General features: G+C 36.3%; 2 protein-coding genes across 2 annotated transcripts in view; both read left to right on the top strand.

The window, feature by feature from the left end:
- The window catches only part of LOC307137479 (uncharacterized protein), an 890,992-nt gene that overhangs the window by 124,452 nt on the left and 751,438 nt on the right, over positions 1 to 15,102 (top strand). The gene's annotated exons all lie outside the window — the stretch shown is intronic.
- Positions 65 to 11,918, top strand: lhx2a (LIM homeobox 2a; the record flags this gene model as incomplete). Its single annotated transcript, XM_079834602.1, has 5 exons — positions 65 to 82; positions 2,941 to 3,131; positions 4,113 to 4,465; positions 6,090 to 6,277; positions 9,957 to 11,918. The coding sequence occupies 5 exons, from the start codon at positions 65 to 67 to the stop codon at positions 10,218 to 10,220; spliced, it is 1,014 nt and encodes a 337-aa protein (XP_079690728.1). The 3' UTR covers positions 10,221 to 11,918.

Raw genomic sequence — 15,102 nt, forward strand, 5'->3', positions numbered from 1 at the left:
CCACTCAAAGGAAGTAAAATATTAATTCTTGTCCGCGGGAGAGGAGTTATCAGCTGCTATCGACATGGAAAACAATGAATCAGTAAGCGGATAATTTTTATTCTCTTATGATGCATAAATAAATAAAACTTTTTTTAATTTGCAGCAATGTAAAAAGTGAAATAATGAAATATGGGTGAATTGAGCAAGTTTCAGTTTATTGAATCATGTTAAATAATGATTTTGAGTTTATTAGACCTGTTAATTTTGATGTTAGAATTTGAAGTCCATTTTTATTGTATGTATTATTTACCTAAAGCATTGTTTACAGTTTTGTAAAAGTCGATATTTAGACTATTCATTAATATGAAAAGTGACAATTGTGTTTAAAATAAAGGTTCTTTGGTGGGGTGTATGGATCCATGAAGAACCTTTGATATCCAAAGAAACTTTCCATTGCAAAAAGGGTTCTTTGTTGTGCATTAAGGTTCTTTAGACTATAAAATTGTTAGAAAAGAATGGTTCTTTAAAGAACCTTTCACAAAATGGTTCTTCAGGGTACCAAAACTGCTTCTTTTATCGCTGTGCAAAACCCTTCTTGGTTCTTCCTGGCACCTTTATTTTTAAGGGTGTAGGCCTATATATTGAAAATAAAACTCATTATTATTAGAATGACCAATGTTTACATTTAACTTTATTAAAGTGACAATTGTAGGTTATATATTTGTATTGGTTTGTGATCAATTCTATATCATGTTTCAAATACACAAGTTTGAATGGCACCCAGTGTGCAGACAGTAAACCATAAATAGGCTTTAAATGGTAGAAAGCGTCAAAACATTGTTTATTCATATAAATAAATACATTAAATTCACATTTATATGAATAGCAGCTTTACATAATGAGGTGACTGTCCGAGTAATATCCATCAGAAATGTACAGTTCTAAGATAATACAAATCATGCTTGCTAACATCATATAATCATTTATAGGCATATTTTATTTATACAATGATCTCGTTGAAGCAGTTATTAAGTTGTGATCATGATTACAATCTATAGAACATTTGTCAGTTGTGTATGTTGATCCAGAGTTGGTGTTGGCATCATCTCTTCACAGGTGTGAGGTAGAGACAGAAAAGCAAATGGAAAATAATTAGCATAGCTGCTGTTCAAAAGGTTTCAAGCAAAAGATAATCATGTGCATTTGATCTGATCTAACTGGAGAACAAGGTTATGAGATGCATGTGCTTAGCTAAAGAGGTGCGTCTTTAATCTAGATTTAAACTGGGAGAGTGAGTCTGAGACCCGAATGTTATCAGGAAGGCTGTTCCAGAGTTTAGGAGTCAAATGTGAAAACACTCTGTGTGACCTTAAAGAGCGGGATGGATTGGGTAAAGATTGGTTAAATGCACAGGAGCTAAACCATTTAGGAACTTATAAGTCAGTAGCAACTTTGTAATTGATATGGAATATATGGTTATATGATTTACTTGACCCAGTTAATTCTAGCAGCTGCATTTTGGACCAATTGTAGCTTGTTTATTGATGATGCAGGACAACCAGCTACACTGTAAAAAAAATCCCCGTAAAATTTACAGTAAAAAAACGGCAGCTGTGGTTGCCAGAACTTTACCGTAAAAAATATGGCAGTAACGTTTTAGGATTTTAGGGACAGCACCATATAATTTAAAGGTTTATATTGTAATGATTATGTTCACACTGTAAACAATTTACGGTAAAAAAAACATATTTAATTTACTGAAATAATGTTAAATTACCAACCTATTGAAATACTAATATCTGTTATGTACCTTTGATATATACTGACAACCACCAATCACAGTGGTGATGAGAGTCACATGATGAATCAAAGCTCATCACAAGCAGCTTTTAGGAGGACAATACTCATATATAGAAGGTGCACAGTGTCATTAAACACCATCATGGTAAAACACATGAAATTTAAAAAATGCAATAAACATTAATTTAACAACATCAGATGTAACATAAAACCCTAAAGTACATAACTGATTAGAAAAAACAAAGAAGAAACATAGTTATTGCAATGAAAATCCATTAAATGCGAAGTGTCACGCAAGGAATTCTGGGAATATATCAATTTACGGGTTTTCACTGTAAATTACACAATGACTTGTTCTTTTTCACTTCCAAAAAGGTATTTTACTGTACAATTAAATTAAATGTAAGGTTAGATCTATTACAATTATTCACCGTATATAGTATGGAAACTTTCTGTTAACCAATTAACTGATTTTCACCGTAGCATTTTTACAGTAAAATACCGTTAAAATCACAATAATTTTTTACAGTGTAGTAATATATTACAGTAATCTAGTCTAGGGGTTTTCAAACTGGGGTCCGGGGACCCCCAGGGGTTCTCCAGAAGGTTCTAGGGGTCCCCAGAAAAATTTCAGAGAATGAAAAGTCAAAGCAAAAATGGTTAAAGTCTAATGAACATTCAGTTTAATTTCTATGTTTCTCTCCTTTATTGCAATACTTTCCGGAATTGTATACGTTTGCTTTGTATCTTTCTAGTGAGTTTTTCTCACTATAGTCCCCATTATCTTGCTCACTGGGGTTGTAAGGCAATATTCTTAAAGGGATATTATATAATATATATTATAATTTACTCACCCTCAAGTTGTTCCAAACCTGTATGAATTCTCAGCAGCCATTGACAGTATTTTTTCCCACTTCCCACCTATATCTGCTTGCTTACAAACATTCTTCCAAAAACTTCCTTTGTGTTCATTCCCACAGGTTTGGAACAACTTGAGGGTGGCTAAATGATGACAGAATGTTTTTTTTTTGGTCAACTATCCCTTTAATGCAGAACAAGAGTGGCTTACATAGGCTACATTTATTGTGAAAGTAGTTATTCTGTAAAAACATATGACAAATGTTTGATAACGTTGGTAAATGTTTAACGGTGTTCCAGGACCAGGGCTGTGAGTCCCCTGTGTGCGCGGGCTGTGGCGCGCTGATCTCGGATCGCTTCTACCTGCTCGCGGCAGACAGACGCTGGCACGAGCGCTGTTTGAAATGTAGCGCGTGCCACGCTGACCTGGAGTCAGAGCTCACGTGCTTCAGCAAACACGGAGACATTTACTGTAAGGAGGACTATTACAGGTAAAATAAATGTATTACTAGCTGAACATATTTAACACCGAAATGAGACCAAATTGTTACTCGCCTCATTGCTAGTTGTCACGCTTTTACCCCAGCGAATATTTCTCAGCGTATAGGTTAATTTAGGTTCATTTGTGGGAAAAAATGGTTGAATTCTCACCATTATCCAACCTGAAAAAAGATGCAGTTAATTTAACAAACGTTGACCTTTAACCCCAATAGCGCGTCATGTTTTTATAGCGGCAATGTTGGCTATGTCACAATGTAAACCTGCTGTTTATTGACTGATTTGAGAAGAACAGCTGTAGTTGGCTATTTCATTATCTAAAGTTTAAAAACTCTTAAGGCATTAAAAAGGTCTTAAATCAGAGCAGAAAGTCTTGAATTCATAAACCTATATAATATAGGGTCTTATAAATGTTGCATGTATTGCAAAACAATTCATATCTTCCTCAGTATTTCTGTCCTGTTTTTCAGTACAGATATCTAAACCTCCTTAAATCAAGATACATTTACTTCAATATTTAATTAAGCATTTGCATCAAACTGAAGTGAGATTATGCTTAAAAAAACACATGTCTAAAAACTTCCCTTTGAATTAAGTTGATTTTTCTGAGCCCATTGGCAGATATATGTTCTTGTTTTCATCATAAACTCACTTAATTTTGACAGAGAAAAAAAACTAAAATAGCCTATTGTGTTTCTCCCTAGACATTTACAATTTGGAGAACATTGATGTAGCCTATTGTGTTCCCTTCATTCCTTAATTATATTTTTTTTACTTGGTCTTTAAAAAGACTTAAATTTACCATCACAAAACCTGAAGAAACCCTGAAAGAAGTCTACAACATCTTAAAAAATATTTTAGAAGATAGGTTAGGCTACCTATGCTAAATACCATTGTTCTGTGACAACTTGCCACAGTTCACACTTGTGAAAAGCTTCTTAATAAAGCCAACAATGATGTGTTCTCTTAAGTAGCAGGTTTTCTTCGCAAAGATGTGCACGGTGTCACCTGGGAATCTCTGCTGCAGAGATAGTAATGCGCGCCAGGGATCTGGTGTACCACTTGAGCTGTTTTTCCTGTGCCACCTGCGACAAAGTGCTGTTCACTGGAGATCACTACGGGATGAGAGAGACGTCAGTGTACTGTCGGGTACATTTCGAGGTGATGCTAAAGAGGGAATGCCATAAGGATTTGTATTATTCAGACGTGTCTCCAGTAGATCCAAATTCTGAGAGCAGCTCGTACAATGAAGGGACCCCTGTGCGCCGAGGACGGGCCCGGAAGAGGAAACATTTTGATGCAACTGACCATGGCACTTATAATTCAGGTAATGCATTTTAGATATTAGCATAATTGTAGCGTTATCTAGTGCTGTCAAATCGATTATTTGCGATGAATAGCCAAAGGTTTTGGGACACCTGCCTTTACATGCACATGAACTTTAATGACATCCCATTCTCAATACGTACGTACGGTTTAATATGAAGTTGGCCCACCCTTTGCAGCTATAACAGCTTCAACTTTTCTGGGAAGGCTTTCCACAAGATTTAGGAGTGTGTTTATGGGGATTTTTGACCATTCTTCTAGAAGCGCATTTGTGAGGTCACGCATTGATGTTGGACGAGAAGGCCTGGCTCTCAGTCTCCGCTCTAATTCATCCCAAAGGTGTTCTATCGGGTTGAGATCAGGACTCTGTGCAGGCCAGTCACGTTCCTCCACACCAAACTCATTCATCCATGTCTTTATGGACCTTGCTTTGTGCACTGGTGCGCAGTCATGTTGGAACCAAAATGTCTTGGTATGCTGAAGCATTAAGAGTTCCTTTCACTGGAACTAAGGGTCCAAGCCTAACCCCTGAAAAACAACCCACACCATATTCCCCCCTCCACCAAACTTAACACTTGGCACAATGCAGTCAGGCAAGTACCGTTCTCCTGGCAACCGCCAAACCCAGACTCGTCCATCAGATTGCCAGACAGAGAAGCGTAATTCGTCACTCCAGAGAACACGTCTCCACTGCTCTAGAGTCCAGTGGTGGCGTGCTTTACACCACTGCATCTGATGCTTTGCATTGCACTTGGTGATGTAAGGCTTGGATGCAGCTGCTCGGCCATGTAAACCCATTCCATGAAGCTCTCTAGGCACTGTTCTTGAGCTAATCTGAAGGCCACACAAAGTTTGGAGGTCTGTAGCAATTGACTCTGCAGAAAGTTGCCGACTTCGGCACACTGTTACAACTAACCCTGTGTTAGGTTGTGCCCCGCTCACCCCTAATGTAAACACAAAAATGTTAAGTTACTTGTGATTAATCAATTTGACAGCACTAATATTTTTATATTTTCATAAACTTACAGGATGCATTAATTGTAGCTATGTGGGCGCTCACATTAGCCTTTACATTGTGTTTTTTTTAATAATGAAAATGCTGTACTTCTTCAAAGAACCAGTTCCTTGCACTGAATTTTCACATGATCCTTCAGAAATCATTCTAATTGCTGCTCAGTTATTAATAATGGTTATTATCAATGTTGGAAACAGTTGCTGTTTAATATTTTTTTTGTGTAATAAAATAAATGCAGCCTTGAACATAAGAGACTTTTAAAAATATATAATTCCAAACCTTTGACCAGTAATGTATATATTCAATTTTGGGATTAACAGAATAAAAATGGTAATAGTTTTTTTTACAAAAATAGTCATACAAATACACAAATAAAAAATAAAATCCAATTGTTTCAAATGATTAAATATAGATATTGACTTCAGTAAATCATGTTCTACACAAAACGGTAAAAAATGTCGTAAATCGTCATAGTTCTGGAACTTTGTGCTCAAGTAAATGTGTGCAGAAGATGAAAATGAGAAGACAGTGTTTGCTATTGTTAATGCCCTGGCCTTTAGTGTTTGAGTGAGTCATATCAGTGATGATTAACTGTGTGCATGTGCTCTAGATGTGAGCGATATGGGTGTGGACCTGTCGGAGAGAGTGAGCTGTCAAAAGTCCAAACGCATGAGAACGTCTTTCAAGCATCACCAGCTGCGGAGCATGCAGTCCTTCTTCACCCACAATCACAATCCAGATGCCAAAGACCTCAAAGAGCTCTCCCAGAAAACCGGCCTCACCAAACGTGTGCTCCAGGTCAGAAAAACATCACCGTGTGTTGAACAGAAATGACCTCTGTTTGAGTTAGATATACAGTGGGCTCCAAAAGTCTGAGACCACGTTGAAAATGTGGCATTAAAAATCGAATGTAACATTTTGAAACAAATAAATGTTATGAAGAAAAATGAATAAGACATTTCTGAGATTCAGCACTATTTTTAGGTTACTAAAGAAAATTTGCAACATGGATCATGTGACTCCTTTGACGGTCAGATTTTCTTGTTTTCATTTTTAAAAAGGGTGTTCAGACTGCACAGACTGAATGGCAATTATGGGAGCTTGTTTTGACCATGGAATAAAAAAAATTTGCAAGATTTTATCTTATCTATCTTTATCTAAAGCGTTTTTTCTTTTCTTTCTAAGCTGCGAGTTTATTTCTCACAAATCGGACTTTATAATTGCGAATGTAGATATAACAATTGCGAGAAAAAAAGTTAGAATTGTGAGATAAAAATGTCACAATTACCTTTTTTAAATGCAAGATTATATCTGAGAAAAAAGTCAGAATTGCAAATTATAAATTTACTTTTTTCCTCAGAATTGTGAGATATAAATTAATTCGGAGCTACGGAAAAGGGAATAGGAATTGTTCCCAATTAAAATTGGGTATTTGGGACTTTTTATCTCACGATTCTGAATTTTTTCTTGCAAATTCTGACTTTTTCCCTCATAATTGTAAGATATAAACTTGGAATAATGAAAAAGTAGGAATTGTGTCTAAATTGCGAATTATAAATGTAAATTTTATATATATTTTTTTCCAATTTTGACTTATTTCTCGTAATTTTTAGTTTTTCTTTGCAATTTAGAACTTCATAACTCGCAATTCCAAATTTATAATTCACAATTCTGACTTTTTTTCTCAGGATTGTGAGATATAAACTTGGAATTACGAAAAAAGTAGGAATTGTGTCGGTTTTTTTTTTTTTATTCTCACTTATTTCTCGCAATTTCAAATTTATAAATCGCAATTCTGACTTTTTTTCTCAGAATTGTGAGATATAAATTAATCCGGAGCTACGGAAAAAGGGAATAGGAATTGTTCCCAATTAAAATTGGGTAATTGGGACTTTTTATTTCACGATTCTGGTTTTTTTTTTCTTGCAATTGCAAGTTTACATTTGGCAGATTCTAAAAAAAATTCTCACAATTCTAAGATATAAACTTGGAATGAAAAAGTAGGAATTGTGTCTAAATTGGGAATTATAAATGTAAATTTTATATATATATATATATATATATATATATATATATATATATATATATATATATATATATATATATATATATATATATATATATATATGTTTCTTTTTCCAATTTTGACTTATTTTTCGTAATTTTTCGTTTTTCTTTGCAATTCAGAACTTCATAACTCCTAATTCCAAATTTACAATTCACAATTCTGACTTTTTTTCTCCGAATTGTGAGATATGAACTTGAAATTACAGAAAAGTAGGAATTGTCCGTTTTTTTTATTTTTATTCTCACTTATTTCTTGCAATTCCAAATTTATAAAATCGCAATTCTTTTTTTCGACTTTTTTTCCCAGAATTGTGAGATATAAATTAATTCGGAGCTACGGAAAAAGGGAATAGGAATTGTTCCCAATTAAAATTGGGGAATTGGGACTTTTTATCTCACGATTCAGATTTTTTTCTTGCAATTGCAAGTTTACATCTGGCAGATTCTAAAAAAAAATTCTCACAATTGTAAGATATAAACTTGGAATGAAAAAGTAGGACTTGTGTCTAAATTGCGAATTATAAATTTAAAATGTATATAATTATATAACTTTCCAATTTTGACTTATTTCTCATAATTTTGAGTTTTTCTTTGCAATTCAGAACTTCATAACGCGCAATTCCAAATATATAATTCACAATTCAGACTTTTTTCTCAGAATTGTGAGATAAATTCGAAATTAAAAAAAGGTAATTGAGACTTTTTATCTCACAATTCTGACTTTTTTACTCAGAAATATGCGATATAAACTTAAAAAAATAGTCAGAATTGTGAGATCAAAAGTCACAATTACCTTTTTTATTTATATCCATGGTGGACACAAGATTCCACAGCATCTGACATGAAGCAGTGTATTGAGGCAGTGCTAACCACCCGTCTGTGACCTATGCCATCAAAGCAGCACGAGAGCGATTCGACAGCAGTCAGCTGGTTCATGTGCAGCTTCTCCAAAGCGGCTGCATGAGCTCTGATGATGACACAACTCTTTCACGATTGGCCGGACATGCGTTTCATGTTTTATTCTGACACCTTCAGTTCTGCTAATGATAATTTTTTTATTGGCATTGATGGTTCTATGAAGAACCTTTAACATCCATAGAAACGTTCCATTGAACAAAATCTTCTTTATAGTAGTTTAGATTATTATGTCCTTCACACTAAGAAAAAAAAATATTTCTAATTTCTAATCTTAATGTTTATTAGTTATACGTTTATCAAAATAAAACAAAATATATAGACAGAACTTTATTTGTATTTTAATAGTGTAGGTTATGTTGAACATTATTCTTGTCCATACAGGGGCTGTACACCGACCAGGCATAACATTATGACCCCCTTTCTAATATTGTGTTGTGTGTCCCAGTTTTGCTACCTAAACAGCCCTGACCCGTCGAGTCCACAAGACCCCTGAAGGTGTGCTGTGGTATCTGACACCAAGAAGTTAGCAGCAGATCCTTTAAGTCCTGTAAGTTGCGAGGTGGGGCCTCCATGGATCGGTTGGTTTGTTCAGCACATCTCACAGATCCTCGATTGGATTGAGATCTGGGGAATTTGGAGGCCAAGTCAACCCCTCAAACTCGTGCTCCTCAAACCATTCCTGAACCATTTTTGCTTTGTGGCAGGACGCATTATCCTGCTGAAAGAGCCACAGCCACCAGGGAATACCGTTTCCATGAAAGGGTGTACATGGTCTGCAACAATGCTTAGGTAGGTGGTACATGTCAAAGTAACATCCACATGGATGGCAAGACCCAAGGTTTCCCAGCAGAACATTGCCCAAAGCATCACACTGCCTCCGCCGGCTTGCCTTCTTCCCATAGTGCATCCTGGTGCCATGTGTTCCCCAGGTAGCAACGTGCACGCACCCGGCCATCCACGTGATGTAAAAGAAAACGTGATTCATTCCATTGCTCCGTGGTCCAGTTTTGATGCTTTCGTGCCCACTGTTGGCGCTTTCGGCGGTGGACAGGGGTCAGCATGGGCACCCTGACTGGTCTGCTTCTATACACAAAAAACTGTGATGCACTGTGTATTCTGACACCTTTCTATCAGAACCAGCATTATAATGTTGTCATAATGTTATGCCTGATTGGTGTATTTACAAGAATAAAGCAGCTTAGAAGTATAGGCAGTACATGAACTATTGAATGAAAAGTCTATTGCTACATGAAAACATCTGAAACGTCTGTGTATTTGACAAATATTGCATCTAATCCACTTCATCTGTGATAAAGGATGCAAACGCTGGGAAGCAGAAAGTGTCCCACTTGACCAATTTCAACCCCTCCACCGACTGCAAGCGGCAAATCTCACCAGTCGGTTCAATCTAGCCACAGCCGAAGTCAAACACACCTAAAATCTCTCATTCCCTAATGATGTCAAACCCTCATGATGGCTTTATTTTCTGCAGGTTTGGTTCCAGAATGCCCGTGCGAAATTCAGGAGAAACTGTCTATATCAGGAGAGCGTGGGAGTGGACAATGTTTCGGACAATTCCACCATCACGTCCCCATCGGTTCCTTCACCCGAACAGTCCCACGGATCCTTGAGCCCGTCCAGCCCCGCCGTCACTTCTCCATCTCAACACACACACACATCCTCGACACTAAACACAACAGCATTACCCATTCACAATGTACTCTCCCCAATGTCTTCGGAGTTCCTCTACCAGTAGTTTTTCATTGTTGTTATACCATATTGTCTTTAAAGTTAGTGTATTTGTTAGGTATTATTCATTAACTAAAGGAAAGTGAATGCCTTCTGGATTATTTGAAGCACCAGCACACAGTAAAAGAGAACCTCCAACATTACAGCCCTGTTTACTCCTAAGATGTGTTTTGGTCGATCGGACCACAAGTGAACAATGTTAAATACAGGTGTAAACGAGGTCTAAAACGTTTTGAGCTTGTCCACTTTCGACCACTTCCAGAGGTAGTCGAAAACGCATTAGACCACCGGATTGCTTTAGTGTAGACGCAGTGGTCGAATGTGTTCGAACAGCCACAAAAGACCATCTACCATCTTATGGGAAATGCGCTAGGCAGACGGGATTTAAACTTTGTCGGCTGGAGACCCATGGTTTGAAGATGAAAAACGTACCAAGCACAATGTTCTCTCACCATTCCTGATTTCAAACACACACACACACACACACTCAGAGTCTTGCGGCTCTCAGAGCAGAAATGAAAGCTGCTGCTCTCCGTATGTTTTTCTTTTGTCTCTGTGCTCTGTGTTCTTCTTGTCCATTAGATCGAAAGATCTGAAAAGGCCCATACATTTACCTGCCCCTCAAAGAATTCAGGACAGAAGTGGTTGAAAGTGGACAGTGCCTCAGTCTACGCTGTCATGCCATTTTGGCTATGTTTCAGAATGGCTACTAGCATAGGATATAATGCATATTATATATACAGCCTGTTACATTTTTAAAAATAGTTTGTTAATATGCAATATGCAAGCATGAACGTTTCAAACAGTCGCATCACTCGCATGTTAAATTGTCGTCACATGAAATCGTTGTTTTGTATGTCAGAAAGTTGCATCCACATATCGCCTTGAAAATAAAGTTATTTAGCAGTTTTTATTCAATTTTATATAGAAATGTCTCATGTTTTTTTTTTTTTTTAAGAAATTAATATTTTTATTCAGCAACAATGCATTAAATTAATCAAAAGTGACAGCATTTATAATGTTACAAAAGTTATTTTGAACTTTCCATTCATCAAAGCATGGTTTCCACAACAATATTAAAGGTCCTATGGCATGGATTTTTACATCATAAAATGTCATAATTTAGAAATAAAAAGCATTTTTTCTATACTGATGTTTGCCCTCTGGCTGAATGCCCTGTTTCAAGGGGCGTGTCTGCTGTGAGACTTCAGTAAAAACGCCCACTGTTGTGATTGGCTGACATTTTTGCATTTGAAATGAGTATCAGATCTTGTAGCGGAGGGGGCGTGGTTTAACAAGGTCTACGAGGCACGAGCCTGCCAGAGAGACGAATGGACCTGAGTTCACGTCTCAGTTCAGTGAACTTTTGTAGTTACTAGCATATACTTCAGGTTATTAGTTTATTTCTAGTCGGAGGGATTGTCACTCATGTCAGAAAGTTAGTAACTTTAGTAAATGATGGATCAGCGCTGACTCAAGACGCAAACCGTTTAGAACGATTCAGTCCAATTTTGTGAACTGGTTCGACCGGTTCACTAAAAAGAACCGGTTCAAAAGAACGATTCGTTCACGAATCGGACATCAATGGACCAGAGATGGAGCGATTGCTAACAAAGTTATTGTAACTACTGAGTTGTGAAAGCGCTGTCAGCGTAAGTTTATTTTGTTTGTATCTGAGAGTTCTGAATAAACACGAGTCTCAGTCACGCCGAGCCCGTCTTCCTCCTTATTGAATTCCAACTTTGTAACACATGTAATGTACCATTACAGCTCGTCCCCTTGGAATTATAAGGTTCTATCTGCGTTCTGAGCAGTTTTGAGATATTGAGCTTCAAAGTTTTTGCATTACATATAGGAAAATGTATATGGGGAACAAGTTTCTTTCAAACATGAAAATAACAGGGACCCTAAATGTATTCTAAATATACAATATCACAATCCTCTCAAAATTGTAAATGGGGATTTTTGGAATTGGTCAAATGCAGATAGAACCTTCTAATAAAAAAAAAACACTTTTCGATTAGAATTATAAGGTTCTATCTGCCAAAACATTATTTGAACATTAAATATAAAAATAATGTTGTAACAATGTCTCAACATGTGTTGGAAAGTAAAATGTTATCCTTTGACATTTATTTCATATTTTTAGTACTTCCATGTATTTAGGACATTTCAAATTAAGCAAGGTAGGTCTAAATATTTTGTCCAGTGCAGATGTTAATTTTTGGTACCAATATGGTGGGTAATTAAACACATTATTGCAGAAATTGTTAATCTTTCTTTTGTTTAGACAGAAAGCAGCTACTGTAATACATCTGAGCAGGATTTTATTCCACCTAAAGTGGGCCAGGTAAAATGGCTTTCTCTCTAGACATCAGTATGGCTGAAATAACATGCTAACATTTATTGTTGTAATTAAGACCCCATCAATTAAACTGTTGACTATTTGACCTTTTATGGCTTAATATTGTAAAAATTAAGACCTTTTAAGACTTTTAAAGCTGCAAGAAAACAGACATGCTTCAACAAATTAATTCATAAAGTTTAATAATCATTGAAAAATGATTCACTGACTATATGATGCCTGGAATTCGGGCTGCTGTCCTTGACAAGATCGTCAATAAAATTGTCGATCTTGAGGTTTCTTAAAAACTTTGCGTTGTGTGCCATAATTCTCACAGATATTGTGTGTCTGCGATCTTTCCTGTCAAGTAAAAAGCCGGCGACACGACCTATAAAGTTGATCCTGATTGGTCCTCTTCTGTACATTCGAAGTGTTGATTGGCTCACGCAGATAGAACCTTATAGAGCCAAGTCAGAGTTCGACTTTGTAGATAGAACCTTTTTGTTTTTCAATAAAAAGTCCCAAAATGTACACAACTTTAAAAAAAAAACATCCCATAATGTAAATAAGTTGTCACAGAATAAGAATATGTGAATAACTCAATTTTGACAAAAACGTCAGATAGAACCTTATAATTCCAAGGGGACGAGCTGTTGAGATGAACGAGTTACGAGTAAGGAAAGGGAGGTAACTGTTCCTGTTATGACGTCATAACAGGAAAATTCAAGATCAGCTCATCTGAGCTGTAATTTTCTTAAAGGCAGAGAAAGACAGCCAGAACTCGGTTTACACGGATCAAAATTTCTAGCCACTTGGGGACAATATTCAGGCTAGGGGAACTCCTATTAATGTTGAAAAACCATAAAATGAAAAATTTCATGCCATGAGACCTTTAAGCAACTGTTTTCAACATTGAGAATAATAACAAGTCTCTTGAGCAACAAATCATCATATCAGAATGATTTTTGAAGGATCATGTGACACTGAAGACTGGAGGAATGATGCTGAAAATTGTTTTAAAATGGTAATAATATTTCACAATATTACTGTTTTTACTGTATTTTGATCAAATAAATGCAGCCTGGGTGAGCATTAAAAAAATCTTACCGACCCCAAACTTTCAACGGTAGTGAATGTCACTGATATCAGGTGTAAATCACCCTTTTAGAGAGCTGAATTGAACAGTGAAGTGTACTTGCACAAGCATACAAACACATATAACCTACATGCAGTATCAGATTCATTTACTGCATGTAGGCCTATGTTAGGGTGACTATATTTTGATGACCGGAAACCAGGACACTCGGCCCGGCAATGAGATACTCAAATGATACTCGAAGTTTACTCAAAGATTCTTTATTAATTTCCCCCTCTGTATGGATATAACATTGTTATATTAGGGCCAGGACAGGACTTGAAAACAAGGACATGTACTGGGAAAACAGGACGTTTGGTCACCCTACTATACGTGTCTGTAGGCTTGTATTCCACATGTGGAAACTTTGTTTTGAACTTTGGGGGGAAGATGTTTGTTTATCCATCACTGGAGTGTGTGGTGTTTTGATTATTTAACCCTGGTGGCGTGTGTGTGTTTGCTTATTGTGCGAATGTGTGTGTAAAGTTTATCCAGCGCAATTATCCTGGTCCCTGCTGAGGTGATTGTGGTCTGCATTGTGCAGTTACGAGCTGAGACTGAAGTCTGCCAGTGCTGGCGAGATTGACTGGAGCTACACGGTCACAACATCAAAAAGAGAAAGAGATTCGCTGCTGTCTTTCTTCCATGACCGCACTGTTTTATTAGCTGCTAATTAAGTTTTGCATGGCAAAAATTCGGAATTTCTCTTCGTTAAGATGTCTGTATAACATTATGCGTAGTCATCGCAAAAATATTTTTCACCCGGAAGATGTAGAGGAAGAAGAACGTGGAAATAATGAAGGAGGGTGACTTGATTTGGAATTTTTTTTTTTGCATACTGCACATTTCATACATGATGTGGTTTACCGCGACCAATGTGTTTGTGTGTGTGTGTGAGTCATTGACCGTAAAAATAGGTGTGCGTGTGGTTACGCATGTGTGACTTTATGAATGACAGATTGTTTACACTTACATGCACAGACAAATTTATCTGAATTTTTTTCTTCTTTTATTTTTATCCTAGCATGGTTTAACTTGCAAATTCTAAATCCTATGTGTATTATATACTAAAGTGGTTAATGTGTTTTCTTCTTCTTCTAATAGCTATACACGAACGTGTAACTTTGGGTTCGATTTTATTATCGATCGTTATTAAATGTAATATGTTTTAAAATGTAATGTATTCCTATGATGCATTGCAAAGCTGCATTTTCAGCATCATTCCTCCAGTCTTCAGTGTCACATGATCCTTCAGAAATCATTCTAATATGCTGATTTGCTGCTCAATAAACATTTCTTAATATTATCAGTGTTGAAAACAGTATTTTTTTGTGTGTGGTGATGAAACTGATCACTTTTTTCCAGGATTCTTTGATGAATAGAAAGTTCAAAAGAACAACATTTATTTTA

The sequence above is a fragment of the Gobio gobio genome (genome assembly GCF_949357685.1).
Source record: "Gobio gobio genome assembly, chromosome: 14".
NCBI lineage: Eukaryota > Metazoa > Chordata > Actinopteri > Cypriniformes > Gobionidae > Gobio > Gobio gobio.